This window comes from Hippocampus guttulatus, chromosome 12 (genome assembly GCF_054856545.1).
Source record: "Hippocampus guttulatus isolate MCC_2025c chromosome 12, RoL_Hgut_1.0, whole genome shotgun sequence".
NCBI classification, from domain to species: domain Eukaryota; kingdom Metazoa; phylum Chordata; class Actinopteri; order Syngnathiformes; family Syngnathidae; genus Hippocampus; species Hippocampus guttulatus.
Window position 1 is genome coordinate 18563373 of NC_141272.1, and position 23163 is coordinate 18586535.

Sequence of the window (23163 nt, forward strand, 5' to 3'; positions counted from 1 at the left end):
AACAGGAGGATGCTTGCTAAACTAAAAGCTATGATGGACAGTCCCTCCCACCCACTCCAGCCCGCCCTGACAGCACTGGGTAGCTCCTTCAGCCAGAGACTGTTACACCCGCGCTGCAAAAAGGAGAGATACCGCCGCTCATTCCTACCGACTGCTGTCAGGCTGCTGAATAAACATACGTGAAAACCTGTAACCATTGTAAATAGCACAGCCACCTTATGCTGTGTTTTCTATGTTCTTGCTGATTTATTATATTTATTCTACAAATATATTGCTAATCCTGTATTTAAATTGCACCTATATTTTACTGTGTACAGTTTCTTTCTGAAACATTTATTCTGTGCAATGAAACACTGTGTTTTTTTCTGCCCCCCCCCCCACCCCCTCCAAATTTTGCTGCTGTAGACTGCAAATTTCCCTAGTGTGGGACAAATAAAGGTTATCTTATCTTATCTTATATTATTATGTGGTGTTACATTACACTGGCCAACAAATGTTTGGAACATTTTTAAATCAGAGATGCACATAAACTCTTCTTTATGATATTTTTGCGATGATTCAGAATCTGCCACAGGTTTTTTTTTTTGGTCAAGCATATTTAACAGGTTTTCATAAGAATAATAATAACAATAATAATAATAATAATAATAATGCTATTGGCTGGCGATCAGTTCAGGTTGTATGTAATGGTTTGATCTTGCTCTGTTTTCTTTCAGTTCCGGCTGGAGTGGAGGGCGTTCCCTCCAGCAGTGCACCTGCCACTAATTTGCAATCACTGGACTTTAAAAGGACTCTGTCGAGTGCTGCACTCTGTCGGTTTATTAAACCTGTTACAATGTTCATGTTCAAGTGTTTGATCTCTATACCTCTTATTCATGCTTATAGTTTGGTTCAGCAGATGACAATCCTCTGAAATCCGTCATTAATTAGAAGGCTGCCAGATTTAAAGAGTATTGAGTTTGTTTTTCGAAGCTTAGAGGTTCATAACTGCTATTGAGGCACATACACTGTACACGTTTCATTTTTATGGTGTGAACATTTATTCTCAAAATCTACATGGGAATTGGGAGGAAAACTAACTCAGGTGGAAAGGGTGGCAAAGAATGAGAATCTAATCGGAAAAAATAAACTAATACAAAAAAGTAAAAGGGTTTATCTTGACACAAGATAGTGTTAACTTTCTAAAAAGATGGACATGTGGCTCTGATGAACTTAACCCCTTTCATACCCAATTTTAAGCACCAATTTGGTTTTGTACACTGGTAATTTGCACTCGCTGATTATCCTCTGAATGGATGAGCTGTGAGGAGTTTGTCCTCATTCAAGCCTAGCAGGTGAGATGGCCAAGTTGTGAAGACAGGAGGTGACGGAAAGAAGTTGGTGTGAAAAAAAGGGAAAAAAAGAGAAAAACACAAGAAAAAGGAAATAAGGTGGTCTCACATCACTCATAAGATGGGCGCGTGTGATGCTGTTGAAGTCTGCTGTCTTCTTTTGAGGTGCACTGGAAGGCGTCCCGGGCGCCCTCGTGTGGCCGGCAGGTTTGTAGGCTTGGTAGCAGAGCACAGTCATAGTTGAAGCCTTTGGCCTTGTTCTCATAAGAAAAAGGCACGAGACCGGAGAGCGCTAGGCGCGCCACCCAAAAGGAATAAAAAGATTCTTGAAGGGAAACGCGACAACATATTGTAAAATCAAAGCTGTAACTCTTCTTCCAATTAATTAATGTAGATCAGGGGTGCCCAACCTTTATTGACCAAAGATCTACTTTTCGATCAACTAAGCTCCCGCGATCGACCCGTCACCGCACACGCGCGCATACACACACACTTAGACGCGCATGCCATAATGAGAAACAGCCATAATGGTCGCTAAGATGAACGAAACAGAAAACTAAAGTAGACACAAGAGTTTGTGAAAAGGAAATCACTGTCTACCCTATTGGGAGACCTGATGTGGAGGCATGGGACACACTTTTGCAGCGCGTGGACTATCGAAGCTCACGTGTACCATTTTAAAATGCTTCTCTTGGCCCTTCAGAATCCCATTCTTTGCCAGAGCCCTCAGTGAATTGTACACGAAACAAACTCTGAGTAATAGTAATAAGTATAAAAGATGTAGCACAACAGCTGATCACAAGCTGCAATTCCAGACTGCTGACCGCTAACAACCTCCGGTGATGCAGGTTCCATGCCACCATAGGTTAAAGGTGACCTGCTTTTTTAAATTTTATTTTTAAATACTTTTTCTGAAGGTGAGACTGATAGGATGCTAAGGGTGCAGTGTGCAGTACGTAACACAAAAATAGATCATATTAATAACACCCACACAGACACACAAATGTTTTGGAGTAGGTTTTTTTTCCCCTCTATACCCCACGCGATTGGGAACCGGTCCACAAGCTACTGATCGATCGCGATCGATGTATTGGGCACCACTGATCTAAATAACGCAAGTTGAAGAACATGATCAGACATGAAACACAGCATGAACATAGTTGAGGTATTTTGTAAAGTTCTGCTAAAAATTGCATCCACATGGGATTACAGGTTTTTCATGGTTCTGTTCTCCAACACACAAAATGCAATTCTTATAGCTGCCCCCTTCTTGAATGTAACTTGATGGTGGAATGTGCACCTTGGGATGGAGGATGGTCTTCACTGCCACTCTCGAGAAGACCCCAGAACTTTCTTGAAGCTTCTGAGATGTTACACCAAGCGCACTTGCACCACACCATGGACTCATATGTAAGTCACTTCTCCAAACGCACTTGTCAACACTTTCGCTACTTGTCTTCTCTTCTGGATTCTCATCAAGCCAGTGTCCATGTCACACACGCTGGTGAAAAAAATTAAATGCACTCATTTATCGCACAAAACATCAGTCAAATTAAACACACGTGAATTGGTCCCGTGAAAAACAATAAAAAGGACATTTTCATGAATTGATAAACACCCCCTGGAACCCAGACAGCGTGTCGTAAAGTGGACATGTCCGGCCAAAAAAGGATCTCCCTTCGTCAACGATCCACGCTGTGAAAAACAAATTGATGGTTACTGTCAAAAAAATAAACAAAAAAAAATTGTTGACGAACAGAGCCCGCAAAATTGTTGGAATGACTCCTACAGCCAGACCAGATTGAAGGGCCAACGGATGGATACAGTCAGGCATATTTGTTTACTTCCCTGTACTGGCAAATGTATGTGATGTAAATGCGAACACGACGTGAGTAGATCCCCCGGATGGGGGCCCAGGGGGCAAAGCCCCTGGAAGCTAATGGGTTTTAGATTTTAGATTTTAAAGCCTTAAAACCATTAATTTTATCAACAACATTTTTCATTTTTTGTTGAAATACCATCCTCTAGTTGCATATAAAATTGACACTTCATTCTAAAGTAGAGGTTTATTTGGAGTACAGTACATACATTAGTTTATGGATTTTAGAGATTTTAAAGCCTTAAAACCATTAATTTTACCAACAACATTTGACACTTTTTGTTGAAATACCATTCCCTATTTGCTTCCAAAATTGGCACTTTATACTAAACATGCTAAAGATGAAGTGTATTCAATGTACGTACACACTACTTGAAACCTTCACAGAAAAAAAATCCCAAGATTGTTCACTATTCTTTCAAGTGAAAATTTGACATAGGCCTTTGTGCAATTTTGCTTATGCATTCCTGGTGAGCACCAACATGTAACTTCAAATTTGCTGCTCAAAATCAAAACAAAAAGACAAACACATTCCCTGCCATATTTAAGATTTGTTCATTACTTGTATTCATAAAATGTTGTGTAAATGTGATAAAAAGCTGTTGATTCTTACCTCATACAGTGATAGTGAAGTCCCAAACTGTTTACTATATATGGGTTAGATCGTTTAGCCGTCCAGGACAAAGGGGCAAATGTATGACACCTGTAAATGTGCACAAATGGGCGAAAGTGTACGTTCAAATACTCATAACTTAGTTCCTTTACATTTTAGGGGATGGCTACGACAGACTGTTTTGGAGGTCTGAGGTTGCTACACATGCCTTCCTTTTTTTGTTGTCCTCGGTCAAAGCACTCCGTTAAACCTGTGTCGGAGGCGCTACAGACCCCCTTTTTTGTACTTGTGTATGCAAACTTGAAAATATCAAATATTTTGCTGAGGACAATGTGTATGCAACATTTGGTAAGTTTTCGTTTTCATTCAAGACATAAAAAAAAAAATAATAATAATAATAATCGTGACGGAGAAGGCCGTAAGTGTAAGAACAAAAAAGTAGAGTGAACTCAAAATTTCAAAGCAACCGGCTTCGATAACATTTTAAGTTGGGCAAGTCAACATATTTTTTGTTTTGCCTTTGTGAAAGTTGGCTTTCCCACATTTCACAACAAAGAGATAACCGATATAAGTTAAAACACCTCAGCAAATTGTTTTGGGGCAAATAACTTACTGTCTTTGTTGTGCTCACTCACACTGTTGTCATAAATGTTGTTTGTTTAAAAGTTGCTCCAAATTAAATGTCTTAATGTGGGAATATGTTATTTAAACCTTGAAAATGACCCAAAAAGCAAACAAAGTCCTCTATCCTCACTTCATTCGTATTTAAACAGAAATTTTAATGGGTGAAAATATAGTAAGTTCCATTGACATCAGATATTGGTTGTGTATAATTCTGCGGACAAAGGAGCAAATCATCGATCCTTTGCACTTTTGTGGTCAGTGGAGTTAAAAAAAATTAGGAGTTAAAAAGCACTGGGCAAATAGAACCAGTTACTGTATGACACCTTGCCTCCCGAATCTTCATCTTTCCCCTGATCCTCCAGAATTTTATCAAGTAAGTTTGGTGTTTCCAATTCTACTTCTTGATCTTCATCTCGCACCTCATTGTGTAGCTTGGTCTGGTCCGAATATTGCAGTGGCTCCAGTATCTGGTGCTGAGAATCTATATCTTGGTTGGTCAAAGACTTGGACAAAGGCGTGTGGACCAAAGAGGACCCCGACACAGGTGTAGACCCCGAGGCAAACTGAACCCCTGAAATCACGGTAGAGAGGGTGGTGAGGGGGTGGGTCCAGGGGAGATAAGCACACCCTAAATCTGGGAGGTCCATTTGAGGAAGGGAGCATGTCGTTGCGGCCACAGGTATGGTCTGGAACGACAAAAAATAATCTGTAAACAGCGGTAAGGCATTGCGTCAATCTCCAAAGCAACAATTACAGGGCATATATTATGGATTATCGCCACCAAGAAAGTCCTGATCAGGGTCACATCGGGTTTGTGCAAATACTTGTTCAGGGCCACTCAGCTTCAGCTTTTCACATACCACATTTTGCTATGATCAGCAGGCATTCCTGCAAGCATCTTCCAATTAAATCTGGCGAGATGAATTGATCACAGGCTTGAATACCGTATTTTCCGGATTATAGGCCGCAAAAGCCATAAAATGCATAATAAAGAAGGAAAAAAACATATATAAGTCACACTGGGGTAAAAGTCGTATTTTTGGGGGAAATTTATTTGACAAATTCCAACACCAAGAACAGACGTGTCATCTTGAAAGGCAATTAAATTAAAACCAAAATCGAGAACAACAGGCTGAATAAGTGTAGAATATACTAACGTGGCACGACGCATAAACAACAAACTGAGAATGTGCCCTCTTGCGGTTTAATGTGAAAATAATATTTGAAATGATAGAGCATAATGTGTTAATAATTTCACACGTAAATCGCTCTGGAGTATAAATCGCACCCCCCACCAAACTATGAAAAAAACCCTTGCGACTTATAGTCCGAAAATACGGTAAGCAAAATCGATGAACTCATTTTCTATCACTACTTATCCTGTTCTTAGTTGCCGAGAACTGGTGTCTTTCTCAACTTACTCCTGGAAAAAACACACCCCGCCATCACAGGGCAGAGACAAAACACATGCGAAATCCATCGAGGAAGCCCGGATTCAAACCCCGAACCTCAGCACTGTGAGGCACAAATGCTATGTGCTGCCCATTACATTGAATATAAATGGGATTTTATTCCAACTACTCACCCCAACGTTAGTGAGCAGTGGTGTCTGTGTGTAGGTTAGCATCGTGTAACTTGGGCACAGAGTTGTTTGCATGTAGACATCAGCTGTCAAAGTTGGGCCAGCCCGGCAGGCCGGAGGCTGAGCGGAGGTGACCTGCTGGCTGTAGTCAGGTGTGGACCAAGCCGTTACTGCCTGCTGAAGTCCATTCCTGTTGGCAGAGAGTGAAGCTCTCCATTGTGCCATCTCTCCATCATGTACTGGAGACTTTGCTGGAGAGCAGCTGGCGATGTCATGCCCCAAGATTCCTGAATCGAGTAAAGACATAAAGGTACAAATGTATGGGACAAACATTTCTGGCAACCCTCGCAAGCAGGTGTTTGGCTGGAAGGCAAATGAGAAATGAGTACCTTGTGCTAATGTTGGCTGGTTGTTGTGTGTAATCACATCCTTCAAAAGATAACAGAGATTGCAATGAGGAGTCGAAAGCTGACGCGAATGAGTGAAATATCCTGAAATTACAGAGGAACCGTAATTATTACTGCTGCTGAACTCTCACCATACTATATGTAAATACGCAAAATTACTCTTGCACTGATTAAAGTCAAATACCAGCTACTGTGTACATGAGGGGGCTGGAGCAACTGTGTTCCACACCACAGCAACAGACAATTCATCCTGTGGTAACCACAAGCATACATGATCATCCTTTTCAAGTATCGAATCATAGTGAAACCCTATCAAAATGAATCAAGACACATTTGTGGAAGTTTTGCGAGAAAGAGCCGTCAAATTATGATCTAAATGTGCCATGTTCACGAAGTGTGGGACAGCGATTATCCCCTAACAGAATAAAAAATGAAAGGTGGGAATTGTTATTCATGTGCATGAATACTGCATAGTTGGGACACATTTATGGAAATCTTTTGAACCACTCTGAAGGATCCTTCAGGTAACTTCCAAGTATAGTATAGAGAGCATTTAGAACACTGGATATGTCTGCTGAGAAAGGTTAGGAAAATAGGACCATGTAATGATGCTTAAATGTGCTACTTCACTCTTCACCCTTTCAGCGGTTACTACAGTGGACAGCTTATCATGTTATCAGGTTACAGTGTGCTATGATAGGGTTTATCACAAATCTGCCAGATATGTAATTGTGTGTGAAAAACTGCCACCGGTCAATCCATTCATTCAGAAGCAAATAAATTGTCATCTCACAAGTATAATAGATAATATTCCAACTTTTGTGTTTTTCATCAAATGAAATGGCAAATTCATAGTGCAAAATGATGTTCAAATATGTTGCATCCTTGTGCAGGTTTAAATAGATTACAGTTCTAATCTTTAAACCCCCATTCCACTGTGCGGCGAACAAGTGCGAGAATTTGCAAAGGCAGCAAATGTTGTGTTCTTGTCAAGGCTCCAAATGTTTGCTGAACGGACGCCGGCGTTCGCCAACAGTTTTAGTGTTTTTTTTTTTTCAAAGAAATTTTGAACGTGTTCAAAATTCTCACATGACAAGAAAAGTACAGGCGAACCTCAAACGAACCCTGACGAACCTACGTGAACGCAACATTCCCTGCCTTCAAAAGCACTCGCAATTGTTTGCCGCTCAGAGGGATATGGGCATGACCAATGCGTATGTTCTGAAGAATCTGTGTGTGTGTGTGTGTGTGTGTGTGTGTGTGTGTGTGTGTGTGTGTGTGTGTGTGTGTGTGTGTGTGTGCAATAAAAAAGAAGGGGGACGGATCTTTGGCAAGGCTGCAGGTTATTTTGCATAGGGCACTGTGCCCTGTCCTGGAGCCATCCAGCAAATGGCTGTAACTGTCATGGAAAAACACCTGCATTATATAAGGCCAAAATCCCCCCCGTGTTCAGGGAAAAGCTCTGGCTCATCACAGGGCTTTTCTTGAAGCTCTTGTGAATAGCGTCAATGATCAGGTATTATTCTTCAGTTGTGAAAATGTGAAAAAAATCCAAAACATCCATGCCACAGCACTCATAGCAAATGACTTTTCATTTTAAATCTATGCTCCGGTCGCCAAGCATGTGAACAAGCAAAATAAATAAATAAATACATCGCAACATTGTTCATTTTCTAGACAGGTTGATTGAGTGAAAACTCCACGCATTAATGAAATGTAACTGGTGAAGGCGCATCATTTAGAACAGAGATTAGCAACCTTTTTGAAACGGAGAGCTATTTTTAATGTGCACCGATTAATGTGAAGGCTCACCAGTTTGATATGCACTATATTAATGATTTCTCACAATAATTATGAAAGGGATACTCATGGGCTGCCAGGTGTCCATGAGCGCCATGTTGAATTAGTAGAATTCTGAAGGAAGTACAGGTATTCTCTAGTGAGGAATCATATTCGCGTTGTCCAATCTTTCCTTATAACAGAATTTCCTTATGTGGGAAACGACGATGGTACATGTCCTTTATGAACATGTAAGTATGTGATCATAATACATGTGTAACAACACAAGCAATAAAATGCAAAAATATAGGTTCCAAAAACTTTTTATAACACAAAAACCGCAGCATACAGTACAGGCATACAAACAAAATACAGTATAACAATATGCATCACAAAATTAGGCCTATTTGCTCTAAAATGAGACTCGTAACAGACCTGGTGGCTTTTCTTTCCACTCACTCACTGCCTCTAATTTTACCTCCATTCGATCACCACACAAGACAGCGTTGCTCATCTGATGTCGTGCAACGAACTTTTGAAGCCAGCCACGGGACTCTTTGAAGTCCTCGATGCCCATAGTTAGCGCTATGGAACTCGCCTTCTCTCTAATTAGCGGTCCAGTTAGCGGAAGGTTTTTAGCACGATAACGTTCGTTTACTCGACTGTCTGTCGAGCCACAAGTGGCTAATCGGATGCATTCCACTCTCTCTTCCACGGGCATTACCGTTCCTCTTCGTTTGGATGTCAAGATCTACAGGGTCTAAATGGAAATGAATGAAATAGAAAATCGTTCGCGATTCCAGTAAAACTCATACCAATAGAGTCACTTAAATGCCGCCGTTTTGGATCCAATTAGAGAAAGTCGCGTTGCGGACACAGTTATTCCGTTAGTACTGTATCAAGCGGGACTTGCTTGAGTTTGCGCAACTGCGGGCTTCCGTATGGCTTCCGGGTTTCGGGAACCGGAATTTCCGTTGTTATGAATCGATCGTTAATGTAATATCGTAGTCGAAATTTTAATGCATAGGTTTTTATTCCGGGTGAGGGAATTTCCGTTTGACATTAGTCCATAGGTGTGAATACGTATTGTATTTGACCTGAGAAAATGCTTTTCATAGTGAAATACTGGTGAAACTTTATGCTCCAGCTGCGTTGCATTTGCCTTGTGTCTGTCTATCTGCCTTCGTTGGGAGCACAGTGCACGATTCGACCACGTAGGGTCAGTGCGAGTCCTCGTAGTAAAATACGTGTAGTTACATTGAGGAGTAGAAGAAGAAAATCCGATCGGGTTTGGTCGGTACCACTTGGTTTTTACCAGTGTCGGAAGAGCATATGCCTGTGAGTGTTGTTGGGATGCTTCGCTGTGTGCATTTTTTATTATATCAATGGATGAAATGCACACATCATTTCCTCATTTGGGCTACGGGGGCGTGCTAACTTCCAGTTGCTAGGCTAAGGCCAACTTACTGTATGAGTCAAATTTTATTTTATTTTTTTAACTTTGTGTAAAACTGGTTCTTGAGGATCACTATCCTGCATGTTTTAGATGTTTCCCTCCTCCAACACGCCTAATTCAAATGATCAGCTCATCAGCGAGCTCTTCGGAAGCCTGGTAACAATTGTGATCATTTGAATCAGGTGTGTTGGAGGAGGGGAAACATCTAAAACATGCAGGATAGTGGCCCTCGAGGACCAGACTTGCATCCCTGTTGTAGACGGTCGGTGTAAAAAGAATTTATACCCTGCCAATGACACAGGCAAATTTCTCAAATCACAGTTTTGCTCGAATCTATCGATATGGTCATGCATGGACTAATATGATGTGCTTACTGGATCAAGTGCAGTTGTCTTGGTGCTCAGCAACTCCGCACTTCTTTTCCTTCTCAGCAGCTCTTTGACTGAATCTTTCACTCGAACACCCTGGTATGGTCTGGACCTGCTCGGAGTAGCGGGATGGGCTAGAAATGCCAGAAAAAGAGCAAGTTAATCTCCACTTTGTAGAGAAATGAGATCTGGGCACTTTGAAAATACCAGAGGTGGCCATTCCATTAATACTGATGAAAGACCACGAGGGACCCAGAAGACGTCCAGCCAGCAACCGCGAGGGAGCCAGTGATGACGGCGAGAGAGCGAGCGACGACAGCGAGGGAACCAACGACGACCGCGAGGGAGCCAGCGACGACCGCGTGGGAGCGGGAAATTCACATCCCAAAAACATGGACTTCCAACCCTTTGAAGATATTGACTATAAGCCATTCGATCCCGAGAACAATTTGGACCCAGACAACAACTTCTTCCAGAACAAACAAAGGGTAACAAACTCTGACTATTACCTGGATGAACAATTCAACACTAATATAAAATTGGAAAATGCACTTTCAGTAATACACTTAAACAGTAGAAGTCTCTATAAAAACTTCACAAAAATCAAAGAATACCTGACTAAATTCAATAAATTTAAAATAATTGCCATATCAGAAACTTGGCTTGATGAAGATAAAACAACTGAAATGGAAATAGAAGGTTATGAAATGTTTGCAACTAATAGGGAAAACAAAAAAGGAGGGGGGGTTGCAATATATGTAGACAAAGCACTTAAATGCAGTAAAATCGAGAGATTGACAAACACAATAGAAAACCTAATGGAATGTCTAACCATTGAAATACATAATAAAAAGGCATCAAATATCATCATAAGTTGCATCTATAGGACACCAGGATCATGTATTGACACATTCAATAAAAAACTAACAGATATGCTCAGTTACAACAACGATAAGAAAACACGAATAATATGTGGTGACTTTAACATTGACTTATTAAACCCAAATGGACACAAAAAAACAACCGACTTCATAAATACTATGTACAGCAACAGCTTTTTCCCAGTAATCCTGAAACCTAGCAGAATAACAGTTGACACGGCCACATTAATAGATAACATATTTATAAATAAGATTGACCATAAAATGGAAAGTGGACTTCTCATTAATGACATAAGTGACCACCTACCTGTTTTTGCAGTTTTTCATAATTATTTTGATAGAAAAGCTAAATCAACAACTCGCATAACAGAAATAAGACTAAGAACCCAACGCTCCACCGACGCCTTTAAGCAAGACCTAGAAAAACAAAACTGGACCGAGGTCTATTCAAACGAAGACCCAAATACAGCGTTTGAAGTATTTCAGTCTACCATAATCTCCTTATATGATAAACATTTTCCATTAACTAAAGTCTCCAAAAAGTATAAAGACCCAAGTAAGCCATGGATAACGAAAGGCATAGAAAACGCATGTAAAAAGAAAAACAATTTATATAAATTGTTTTTAAAATTGAGAACTGAAGAAGCAGAAAAAAAATATAAGACCTATAAAAATAAACTAGTAAATATTATAAGAACCAGTAAAAGAGATCATTATCATGCACTATTAGAGCAGAATAAAAGTAACACACAAGAAATATGGAAGATACTTAACCAAGTAATCAGAAATAGTCCTAAAAAAATGGATTATCCAGAGTATTTTATCAAAGGCAAAAATACTATTTTGGAAAAAACTGCAGAAATAGCAACTGAATTTAATGAGTATTTTGTCAACATCGGCAGTAACCTAGCAAAACAAATTCCTGATCCAACAAACTTGTTTGAAATAGATAGATATGTAGAAAAAAACTCCTCCACGATGTTCCTTACTGCTGTAAAACAAGAAGAAGTATCAAATATTATAAAAACTTTTAAAAATAAAAAGTCAACTGATTGCTTTAATATTGACATGACAATAATAAAGCAGATTATAGAATATGTAGTGCGACCTTTCACGCACATATGCAACCTGTCATTCAAAGCTGGTATCTTTCCATCAAAAATGAAAATTGCTAAAGTTATTCCAATCTATAAAAGTGGAGAAAGACATCGGTTTACAAATTATAGACCAATATCACTACTACCACAATTTTCAAAAATATTAGAAAAACTATTTTCTCGCAGACTTGATAGCTTTATACAAAAGCATGCGCTGTTAAGTGAGAATCAATATGGCTTCAGGGAAAAACGGACCACCTCAATGGCAGTTATGGAGTTTGTGGAAGCATTAGCCACTAATATAGACAACAAAGAATTTACTGTTGGGGTTTTCCTAGATCTAAAAAAAGCTTTTGACACAATAGATCACAGTATATTATTGAAAAAACTAGAAAGATATGGCATTAGAGGTGTAGCTTATAAATGGATAAAAAGTTATTTAGAAAACAGATATCAGTACGTGCAACTCAACAATAAAAAAACGAATCAACTAAAAATCACTCACGGAGTTCCTCAGGGGTCAGTGCTTGGTCCAAAACTATTCATCTTATATATAAATGATATCTGCAAGGTCTCAAAACAATTTAAATGTGTCCTATTTGCTGATGATACAACTTTCTACTGTTCTGGAATAAATCTGAAACAGCTCCTGACAACCGTAGAAAACGAATTAAACAAATTAAAAAACTGGTTCGACAGAAATAAATTGTCACTTAACCTGAAAAAATCGAAGTTAATTGTTTTTGGCACAAGACCAATCAAACACCAAGCTAAAATTATGGTAAACTCAATTGAGATAGAAAGAGCGTATGAAACCAAGTTTCTCGGATTAGTAATAGACTCAAAACTATGTTGGAAGCCACATATCGATAACGTAAAAAGAAAAATAGCCAAAACCGTAGGGATCCTCTACAAAACCAAGGAAGTGCTAAATAAGAGATCCTTGTACACATTATACACTTCATTATTATTACCATATATGACCTACTGTGTGGAAATATGGGGAAATGCCTGCAAAACAAACACACTCCCTATTCTCAACCTACAAAAAAAAGCAATTCGAATTATTAATAGATCAAAATATACGGAACCCACAAATCCACTATTTATCAAATTAAATACGATGAAATTTTATGACCTGGTTGACTTTAAAATCGCCCAATTAATGTACAAAGCACACAATAACCTGCTCTGCCAAAACATTCAGAAGTTTTTCGAAATTCGAGAAAGCAGCTATGATTTAAGAGGTACCAACTTATTCAAAAAACTCAAAACAAGAACAAACATCAAGCAAAGAAGTGTATCTATCAAAGGTGTTAATCTGTGGAATAATCTCGAAACGGACCTGAAAATGAGTAAATCGCTTGCTGAGTTCAAAAACAAATTCAAAAAAATAGTACAAACAACCTACATCAATCAGAGTTAAAATGATAAATTCAAAACATTAAATATAATGATAAATCAGAACTAAGTTGATAAATAGAGAAAGGTATTGAAATATCCATTATGAATACAAGAGAAAATTGACACAAGAGTGTCAGGGTGTGGAAGTATATAATCCCGATACAAACCAAAAGTTGTAAAAATATCACGGTTAAGGGTAAAGTATGAGCCTTAATGGAGACTTCTTTCTTCTTACTTTTTTCTTTTCTGATTGATATAAAAATGATTTATTAGATACAATCACATAACGGGGTAGGACTAGATAAGTTTTTTACTTCTTCCTACTCCCTTGAACATAATAACTGTGTTGTATGAAGATTGATTTCTTTCTTTTTTTATCTACCTTATTTTCTGTCAAATTATTACTGTGTATGTGTTTTATGTTCAATAAACAAACCAAACCAAACCAAACCAAAGATCTGTCAGTTCGTCACTGACAGGTGCCCGTTTTGCTAAATGAATAATGACAAACTTCAAAAAAAGAATTTTCATCCGTCAGTGTAATCGTCACTGACTGGGTCAAGTACCCACAGACAGCCTGGAGAAATAAGTGTCGGTGAGTGTATGTGTTTTGTCAAGCTCTTTGGAAGCCACCGTGTGATTTTATATATAAAAATGTGTTTGTGTGTGTGTACTGTACTGCTATATAGCGCACTCCATTTATCATTTTAATCAAGTTGGATATTTCATCTGTTGGACTATGACTTTTTTTTCTTTTTTTTCACCCTTTCATGCACCCTGGAACTCAATAACATGATAAGCTGTCCACTGTAGTAACCGCTGTCCCTGAAAGGGTTAAACTGACGGAAGCGATGATGGAAGCTTGGTTAAAATAACATGACACACTGATTGACTGATGATTATAATTTGGTTTGGCTTGAAAAAATGACGGAGCGACATTGATGGACAGGTGCCACTGACGAATGACAGACCATCCATTTTCCGAACCGCTGAATCCTCACTTGGGTTGCGGGGGGTGCTGGAGCCTATCCCAGCCGTCTTCGGGCAGTAGGCGGGGGACACCCTGAACCGGTTGCCAGCCAATCGCAGGGCACACAGAGACGAACAACCATGCGCGCCCACACTCACACCTAGGGACAATTTTGTTTGTTCAATCAGCCTGCCATGCATGTTTGACAGACCAGCAAAATGTTAAAAATTGCCCACCTCTAGAAAAGACACTTGCTGGACTAGGAGATTTGATAGAAGGACCAGTTTAGAAACGCCTGTCAACATTCTATACAAAACATCATTGCAAACAAAACACAAAATTAAGGAAAATTTGTTTCATGAACTCATCTCTGACTGCAAATCAAATAGAGCACTGATATCTTGGTATTCGTGAATGTTGATGCTGATCTTATCGATTGGATCTCGTTGGATTTGATTGTGTCATTACATGCACAATTTGTGTGCATGTGTAGTATATGTATAATTTTGTTTGAGCAAAATTCATGCAAATGTTGGAGTTGCCCCAGGCTCCCAGGATTTTAAGAAACATTTTCCAATGGCATATCACATATCAGGAGAGCATGTTTCATCTGATTGGGGAGAAGTGAAACATGTACACTGATCATCCGTCATTGTCAGGGTATAATGAACAGTAACTCACTCATCAGTTCCTCAACGTCACAATCATGCCACCACAGTTGTCTAGTGTGCACTGCCAAGTGGCCATTCAGAAGGGAACAACGTTCAGTTCTAGCATTCCAAACTAAGGCCCGATGAGGCCTGATGTTGTTAATTTTGCACACGACCGCAGGCCAGAGGATCTGCAAGTGGGAGTGCTGCGTCGCCGTGGGAGTGGTAAAGGCCAACATCAGTCATAGCCAATCAAAGGAGCTTCTTTCATTCGCTTTAAATGTCGTGTGCTAATTGCCCACTAGGGTCTTAATATTGCACATATGCGCTTTTGTGTGAGCACTAGGAGAATGCTCACCACCCCGATCATTTGTAAGCCCCATTGCTGTGCTGCCCAGAGGGATAATTAGAATGAGTATAACAGGTCAAAATTAAACAATCAGTAGCCAAAAGTTAAGCAGACAAAGTGGTAGGGGACAAGTCCCTACAATTTCCATCAGCTTCACATTTACATCAGTCACCAAATTCTCTCTGTACACCTTAAGACAACTGTACTGATCAGCTGGCTCGCTTCGTCTTTGATCAACACCTCATTGGAGTCAAGCCATGTTTTCTGCCTGCTTGTGTAAGTCTGCCCTGTCCCTAAGAAGACAAACATTACATGACTTAATTGATTATAGTGGTCTGTCTTGACATCTGTAATCATGAAGGTATTTCAGCGCCTGGTCCTCCCCTACATGAAGTCGTGATTGACTTCATGTAGGGGAGGACCGCTGCAGTTTGCCTCCAGAGACAACAGGTCCACAGATGTTGCACTCAACATGGGCCTTCCACTTAATACTGCAACAGCAAGGTCACTGATAGTGTAGTGTTACTCTCTCCTGGCTTGGGTGGGGGCAGTGTGGGATCGGTTACCACTCAGTGGTGCTGTGGATGTGGGTGTGAATGTTTTTTTTGTCTCTCGATGTGCCCCGTGACTGACTGGCGACTAGTTCAGGGTGTAGTCTGCCTTCTGCCCAAAGTCAGCTGGAATAGGCACCAACAACTTCTCGCGACCCTGTTCAGGATAAATGGTGTTGAAAATGCATGGATGGACTGCAACCGCTAAACTCCCAGTAAAACCACACCAACTCAATTCAACTCAACTCAAGTGGACTTCAGCTTTGCCTTCAACTTCATCATCCCAGCTCTAATCCAAGACAGACTCTCCCAGCTCAATGTGCCCAATTCCCTCTGCATGATCTCAAAGACTTCCGAACTGACCGGAAGCAACATTTGCAGCTCGGGAAGACAAGGACTGTTTATTTCTCCCTATACACCAACTTATGCACCTCTAGCCTTCAGTCTGTAAAGTTGATCACGTTTGCAGAGCAACACCACCCTCACTGGCTTATGTTAGACAGTCATAAATATGCCTGCAGTAGGGAGATGCACCGACCGGCTCATGTCCTGTTGCAACTGCAACAACCTGGGCCTTAACACCCAGAAAAAAAAAGATGGTTGCAGACCTCTGGAAGAGCACAGCTCCATGGTGATCCTTACCCTCAAAGACTCCTCCATCTCCATTGCAGACTTCTTCCACTTCCTTGGCAGCACCATCACTCAGGACTTATGGGATCTGACCATCAGCTCCCTCATCAAAAACGGCCCGACAGAGGATGTTCTTCCTCAGGCAGCTAAGTGAGATCAATCTGCCAATCAAGATGAGGGGCACAGTCCTACATGGCCTTCCTCTCCACCTACATTGCCATGTGGTACGCTTTTGACACTGGCAGGGACAGGCATAGACTGCATGGCCTTGCACTTGCTGCTGAGAAGGCTGTAAGACCTCATCCATTCAGAAACTGGAGGTCTCCAGGACCCGGGGGGCATTTAGGTCAGATTACATCTGACCTTTCTCAACTTCAACATGGCTTGTTCAAACCTCTCGCCTCAGGCAAGAGGCTACAGTCATCCCACCACATGAAGAGGTTCTTCCCCCGAGAGCGTTCCTTCAAGGTCACAAACTGTCATAAAGACAGCCGCCAGAGGTGAGCCAAATAATTTGGAACATGTCCAAACTTTTGGACATGTTCAAAATTTCCTGGTGACAAGAAATATTGTTTGCGACTGTTCAAAACTGTTGCCGGACGTCTTTGAGATTTTTTGCGACTTTTGAGCGAACCCTGAAATAACATTTGCTCGGTGCGCACAGACTCGCAAACCTGCGCAAATATTAATTTCATTTTCACTGGGTCAAATAAAGGATACATTACAACAAAAAAAATCATTTCAAAAACCTAGGTGCTCTACCAACGTAGGTTATCAGTAGGCAGCAGATTATCTGAGGTGAATTCCGGCAAGAGGCTGAAGACAGTAATCATGTTTGTTAGTTTATTTACAATGAATAAAAGAATATGCATGTAAGAATTGAAAAACAAAGAAAAAAGTGTCAAATGCATTTTAATTTATGGAATACTAATTGGATTCTGTTTGACCAAACAGGATGTATTTGGTTTGGTTTTAAAATATAAAACTAAATAATACTATAGACTAATACTGCCAAAATTACTTTTTTCTCTCAAGAAATATAAAATATCGTTTTTTTTTTCTTTATTTCAGAATTTTTGAACGATTAAGGGGGTCGTATTCTTGAATTCCAGATTCAAGGTCAAATTGCATGTTGTTCTGTCGACGTTAATTGTTCGATATGTTGCTTTCTTACACTCTTAAAAAAATAAGAGTCGATAAAGAAAAACAGCTGTCTTTAGAAACAAAGAAATAAAATCTGCCGACCTATATTAAATGCACCAGCACAGTTGACAACAGGAACAGTGTCCTTGTCACCTCATATGCCGTGACGGCCCTCCAATTCCCAGAGTGTCTTTGCAGCTCTCACAGTGACAAAGGTGAAACGGCACGTGTCCCTACTCCCATTGGGGCTGCGCGTCCACTTAATCTCTGTTGTAAAGATGAGTGTTGTGCTGTCTGTCTTTTCCCTTTGTTCTTATCAGTAGCTGATACGTAACTGATAACATTGTACATGTCAGATATGAAATGTTCTCGTGTAAACATACAGCCCGACAGCAGAATTTGACACATTTCTTTTTATCTTTTTTTTCTCCTTGACTAAATTATGTCATTGTTCACGGAATTTACTTTGAGCATCCATTTATGGTAAGTGAATTGATATACTTTTTTTTGCCAAACTTTGGTTAAATGAAGGAAAGTAAGAAAATATCCTTGTGAATAGATTAAAAAAAATCATTAATCATACAATATTACTATTTCCCATTGTTTTTAGGTCAGTTTTATACATATATAATTTTTTTATCTTCCCCCCACCCAGGATGAGTGTCCTTGTCCTGGTTCGCATGTTTGACTTTTGTGCTGGCGCTCACTGTTGGGTTTAGTTCCCACTCACTGACAGTGTGAATGATTGTCTGTCTTAAAATGAGCCCTATGAGTGACTGTCAGGCAAGTCCAGGTTAAAGTCTGGCTTTGTGCCTGACAGCAGCTGGGATAGACTTCAGTTAGTTCCCCGTGACCCTGAACAGGAAAAACGCTCTAAAAAAACGGATGGATGGAAATTCTTTGCAATTATTGTAAAGGTCACGGTGGTCTCATGAGCACAATACGAGATGATGCGCAGTCGTTTTGAAATTCGGTTTGCCCATGATAAAATGTTCCGAATCAGGCGATGAACTCTTAATGCCCAAAGTTGCAGGACTGATAACATCTGCAATGAGTGAATGGAATGTAGTGTCAACAGAGACTTGATATTGGCCATTATCGCTTCCACAGATTCAGACTGCACCTGGTGTTTGGAACTGAAATGTCAAAAGGTCGCCCAATAAAGACTTCATTATAAAATCTGGGAAGTAGTATTACGACTGTATTCATAGCTGTAGATCATCTTTATAAGTGATCATGCCTGCATACGTTACTTTTTGATCTTGCGACGAAACGACTTCATTCGAATTTTGAAAATACATGAATAGAAAATGACCATGCACAGAAATACATCCACACAGATAATAAATAAACAGGGACGAGGAGTCAAAAGAGGAAGCGCCACAGCTGCACATTATTTGACACAGATGGGAAACTTTCTACCTTTTTGCATATCAACATTACAATCCACTTTTAATGTGAAGCCATTTTACCAAATGATTTCTCTTTAGCAAAGAGGCCCACAAGTTCTAAAGCACGAAACAAAATTTGTGTGAAAGTCACTGCAGTTATTAAGTGTGAAAAACGTCCCCAAGTTATATGCAATCATGAGCACAAAGAGATATAAAATCAAATTTGAATTTAAAAAAAAGCACTCATTTTGATCATGATGGGTGATAATCAAGATGCTGATCTTGCAAAGTTGTCTTCATATGATATGCTATTGATTATATTTTGCCATAACACAGGAATGTGCTCGCCTTGTACACATGTGGTCGCTGCTGCAATCATGTTTATCTCATGTAACATAAACAAACAACAAATCACATTTTACTCTAACCGTGAAACCAAATGAAAGGTTATATGCAACAGATATACAGTAATTATAGAAAGTAATATCATGACAATACATTACATATCATATGAGTAAGCACACGCAATTCCATGTGTTATACTTACATTTGTCTAAGTGCATTTTGCTGATGTGGATTGGCGACTAAAGCAAATCTAAGAGGCGTGCTGCCGACTTGGCTTTTTAAGAGGCGAACCATTCCCCTGAGATGTTGCAGCTTCTAGTTTGGTGGCACTGGTGGCAGTTTATCCAATCAACAAACTTTTCCCCATACATATGAATAATTTCAAGACACAATAAACACAAACACCAGGAAGCGTCGTTATTAGATTTCTACGTACTAAAATTGTGCATGAGTGCACCAAAATTTGACTGACAAAGCTTAGTAGTGGGAGTAGACATTTTGGTTCAAAAATTCTCTCTACATTGAAGGAAGCTGTTTAGTCCACTTACAGCTGTACCCACACTTACTGGACAATACATTCACCCCAGTTCGTTTTTCTGATTGGCGGTTTCCTACATGGCGATGTCAATATTTCAAGTTCCATACTCCACATCTTAACCCCTTTCGGGGACAGCATTGATCTACAGTCGACAGTTTATCATGTTATCAGATTACAGGGTCTATGAAAGTGTTAAGTATCTCGTCCAGCTTGGCTCCACTGACTGCTTCTTCACACTCGAATCAATGCAACCTCTTTCTGAATTTGGGCTACGCACTTTAATTTCCCTTTTAGATATACAGTATATACATTTCAGTTTTTGTGGTAACAGTTTGGGCATTGCGCTTTTAAAAGAAAGGTGAATCAAGGCATGCTGAGATGAGTTGGATACAGAAGAACTTGAGTGGCCCACAGAGTCGATGCCGTAACGTAACACGACAAAACACCCCTGGGATGAACTGGAAAAGAGATTGCGATATGTTTAGGCAACAATTAAAGACATGCATGTGCGTGGTCGCGTTGCAAATTGTGGGGACTGCAGCGCTTGCTGATGGAGTAATTGTGCTTTTGCACTGACAGGAAGAACTATGAAGGATTAGTTGGCATCAGTTCAGGCTTGTTCAGAACAATATTTTGCGATGAATGTTTTCCTTGATGTACCGGTGGAAAGGAGCCAATATGAGAGGCACTCAATTCTCAATCGTGATTGCGCCGGCATGTTTGAGAGTGTCAATAATTAATTCGGCCTGTTTAAAGATGTAGCTGAGAAACTTCAATTTCATTTGGCAGAATAGCTCAGCTGGATTAGGTCACAGTTTGCACCTCTGTGGTGTATGAGTTCATTTGCCTGGCTTTTGTGCAAGCTGCTTCAGTTTAAGTTCTCACTCAGGAATGGTGTCAGTGTGAGGGTCGATGATTGTTTGTCTGTAAATGTGGCGACCAGTCCAAAGTGGAGTCCTTCTGTCACCCAAATTAAGCTGAGCTCCACACTTAAGTGGTATACAAAATAGATGGATAGCTGGATGGACTCCATTCTTGCATGGTTAGTTGATTCACAAAACCTCAAAAACAACAATACAAATTTGATTCAGTTTGATCTATATTACTAATTACGCTGCACATTCTACCTTTGTTTGTCCTCAATGTACAGTCATATCTCGGTTTTCGACCATGATCCGTGCCAGAAGGCTGTTCGAAAAGCGATTTATTCGAAATCCAAAACTATTTTAGTAGCCCATGGTTAGGGGCTAATACACGATACAGAAATAACATAAAAACAGTCAGATTTGCGTAAATCACAACAAACATGTCCGCTCACACTGAACGCTACACGAGGAAGCGTCATTTCCTCGTGTAAGGAAGCCGAGAGGAGTCGAGTGGCGTATTCGGGTTTACTCAGTTTGGTCGTGTCAAAATCTCGAATTTTCTGGTCGAAATCCGATTTGATCGAAAACAGAGACGTTCGAAAAAAGAGGTTTGACTGAACATGTTTTTGCATGGACTTCTTTGACTGTGACGACAACTACCAGAGACAAAGATCTTGTGTGGCCGATAAAAAAAAAAAAAAAGAAAAATTCGGATTCAGGTGGCGATAACTTTTCATGGGGGGTTGAAACAGTGAAAACAACATGCCTGTTCCCCTTTAAATGAGAACTGGTTGACCCCATCTCGTCTGGTGCAGTCTGAAGCCTGCATATATATATATAGTGTATATAAATACATATATATAGTGTGCAATCATTGGCCAGTGCAGTCATCCATTACGGAGTACAGTATTGAAGATTACCCTGCTTGGAAGTTTATGTGCCGGCAGTAGCACATAACAAAAGGCAAGTTAAATCATTTTAAGGGCCAAATACAGATAGGAAAAAAAATACTGGGGGGGAAATCCAAGAAGATTTGTATCTGATGCCCCTGTCATGTTTTCCTTGAAGGCCATGGATGCATTGAAATCAAACATCAGATAAACCATGAGCGTTCCGCTGCTCCACTTCCTCTACTCATCTCACACAGCTCCTATAAACTACTGTTTTGGTGTTTTAAAAAATCTCTTGGAACCTTGACATAAACACAAATGATCAAATACATGACGGTCTAAATGAAAGAACAGCTGCAGAAATCTCAAGTCTAAATTCAGTCTTTGTTTTTCGCCGGGCTCGAAAATACCGTATGCGACAGCAAAAAGGGAAACACCTGCATGTTCTTCAGGGTTCACTGGTCAGACTTGCAAGAACGAGAAAAACAAATAAATATAGAACTATGAAATAACAGCCAAACACTGATGGTAGATATTCCAATGTGTCTGCCTGTTTCTGAAGAATCGTACACCTATTGTATTACTGTGATTGTTCACAATGTGTGTGTGTGTGTGTGTGTGTGTGTGTGCATGTGTGTGTGTATATATATATATATATATATATATATGCGCTGTATATAGACACACAGCACACACACACACAGTAGGACTAGGAAGCATAATTAAGGACAGAGGTTGCTACAGTCGGCCACTTATCATGTTATCAGGTTACAGAGTGCATGAAATTGTTAAAAGTGCTTGTGGTTATCATCCTTATAATATCAAAAATATAGTCTGATTATGGGACTACACTACTACTACTACACTACTGTCCAAATACTGTAACGGGATACAAATGTGACACAATTCAATTCAAAATAAACGTGTCATTTCTGCTGGGTTTTGACTGTTGGGTATTAGAGTCAGAATTATCTTTATTGGTCAAGTATGTAGAACACACAAGGAATTTGTCTCCGGTAAAACACACTGCATTAGTGTCATCATAAACAAGGACATGACAAATAAGTATGGAAAAATTAAGTGTGGAAGGACATTTCGTAATGTACCAGTAAGTGAAACGTAGTGCGGTGGTACCACTCCGTGACAACTGTGAGACAATGTGCAAAGCATCAAGCAGCGCTAAAGTGATCAGTGGTAGAATACAATACTATAACAGGTTTACAGTTGGTGCAGAAAATCATTTAACCATTTTAAAGTGGCCAGTAGCAGTAATTGTCGGACAACAAGTGTGCAATTGTGCAGATGTCCTTGAGCGCTTTGAAGTGTCTGGTGCAGTGGAGTATACGTCAGTGACTGTTTAGGGATTTAATGGCTACAGGGAAGAAGCTGTTCAAGTGTCTGCTGGATTTGGTGCGCATG

At 39.9% G+C, this 23163-nt stretch overlaps 1 protein-coding gene across 7 annotated transcripts; it reads right to left on the minus strand.

Annotated features, from left to right (window-relative positions):
- Positions 1-1036: 1036 nt before the first annotated feature.
- On the minus strand, positions 1037-19730 carry pou2af1 (POU class 2 homeobox associating factor 1). Of its 7 annotated transcripts, XR_015102533.1 has the most exons (8): positions 10247-13313; positions 10046-10173; positions 6419-6458; positions 6033-6316; positions 4867-5133; positions 3824-3913; positions 2632-3026; positions 1037-1623 (listed from the first exon to the last, which is right to left on the minus strand). XR_015102533.1 is itself a non-coding variant. In XM_086126198.1 (6 exons), exons 1-6 carry the CDS (start codon positions 10431-10433, stop codon positions 3878-3880), a joined length of 942 nt encoding a protein of 313 aa, XP_085982324.1. In that variant the 5' UTR covers positions 10434-13313; the 3' UTR covers positions 3784-3877. The 7 variants fall into 7 exon arrangements, 5 of the variants coding, with proteins under 5 accessions (XP_085982324.1, XP_085982323.1, XP_085982325.1 ...); XR_015102532.1 differs by having other exon boundaries at positions 1037-3026; XM_086126198.1 differs by lacking the exons at positions 1037-1623; positions 2632-3026 and having other exon boundaries at positions 3784-3913.
- Between the last annotated feature and the right edge of the window lie 3433 nt (positions 19731-23163).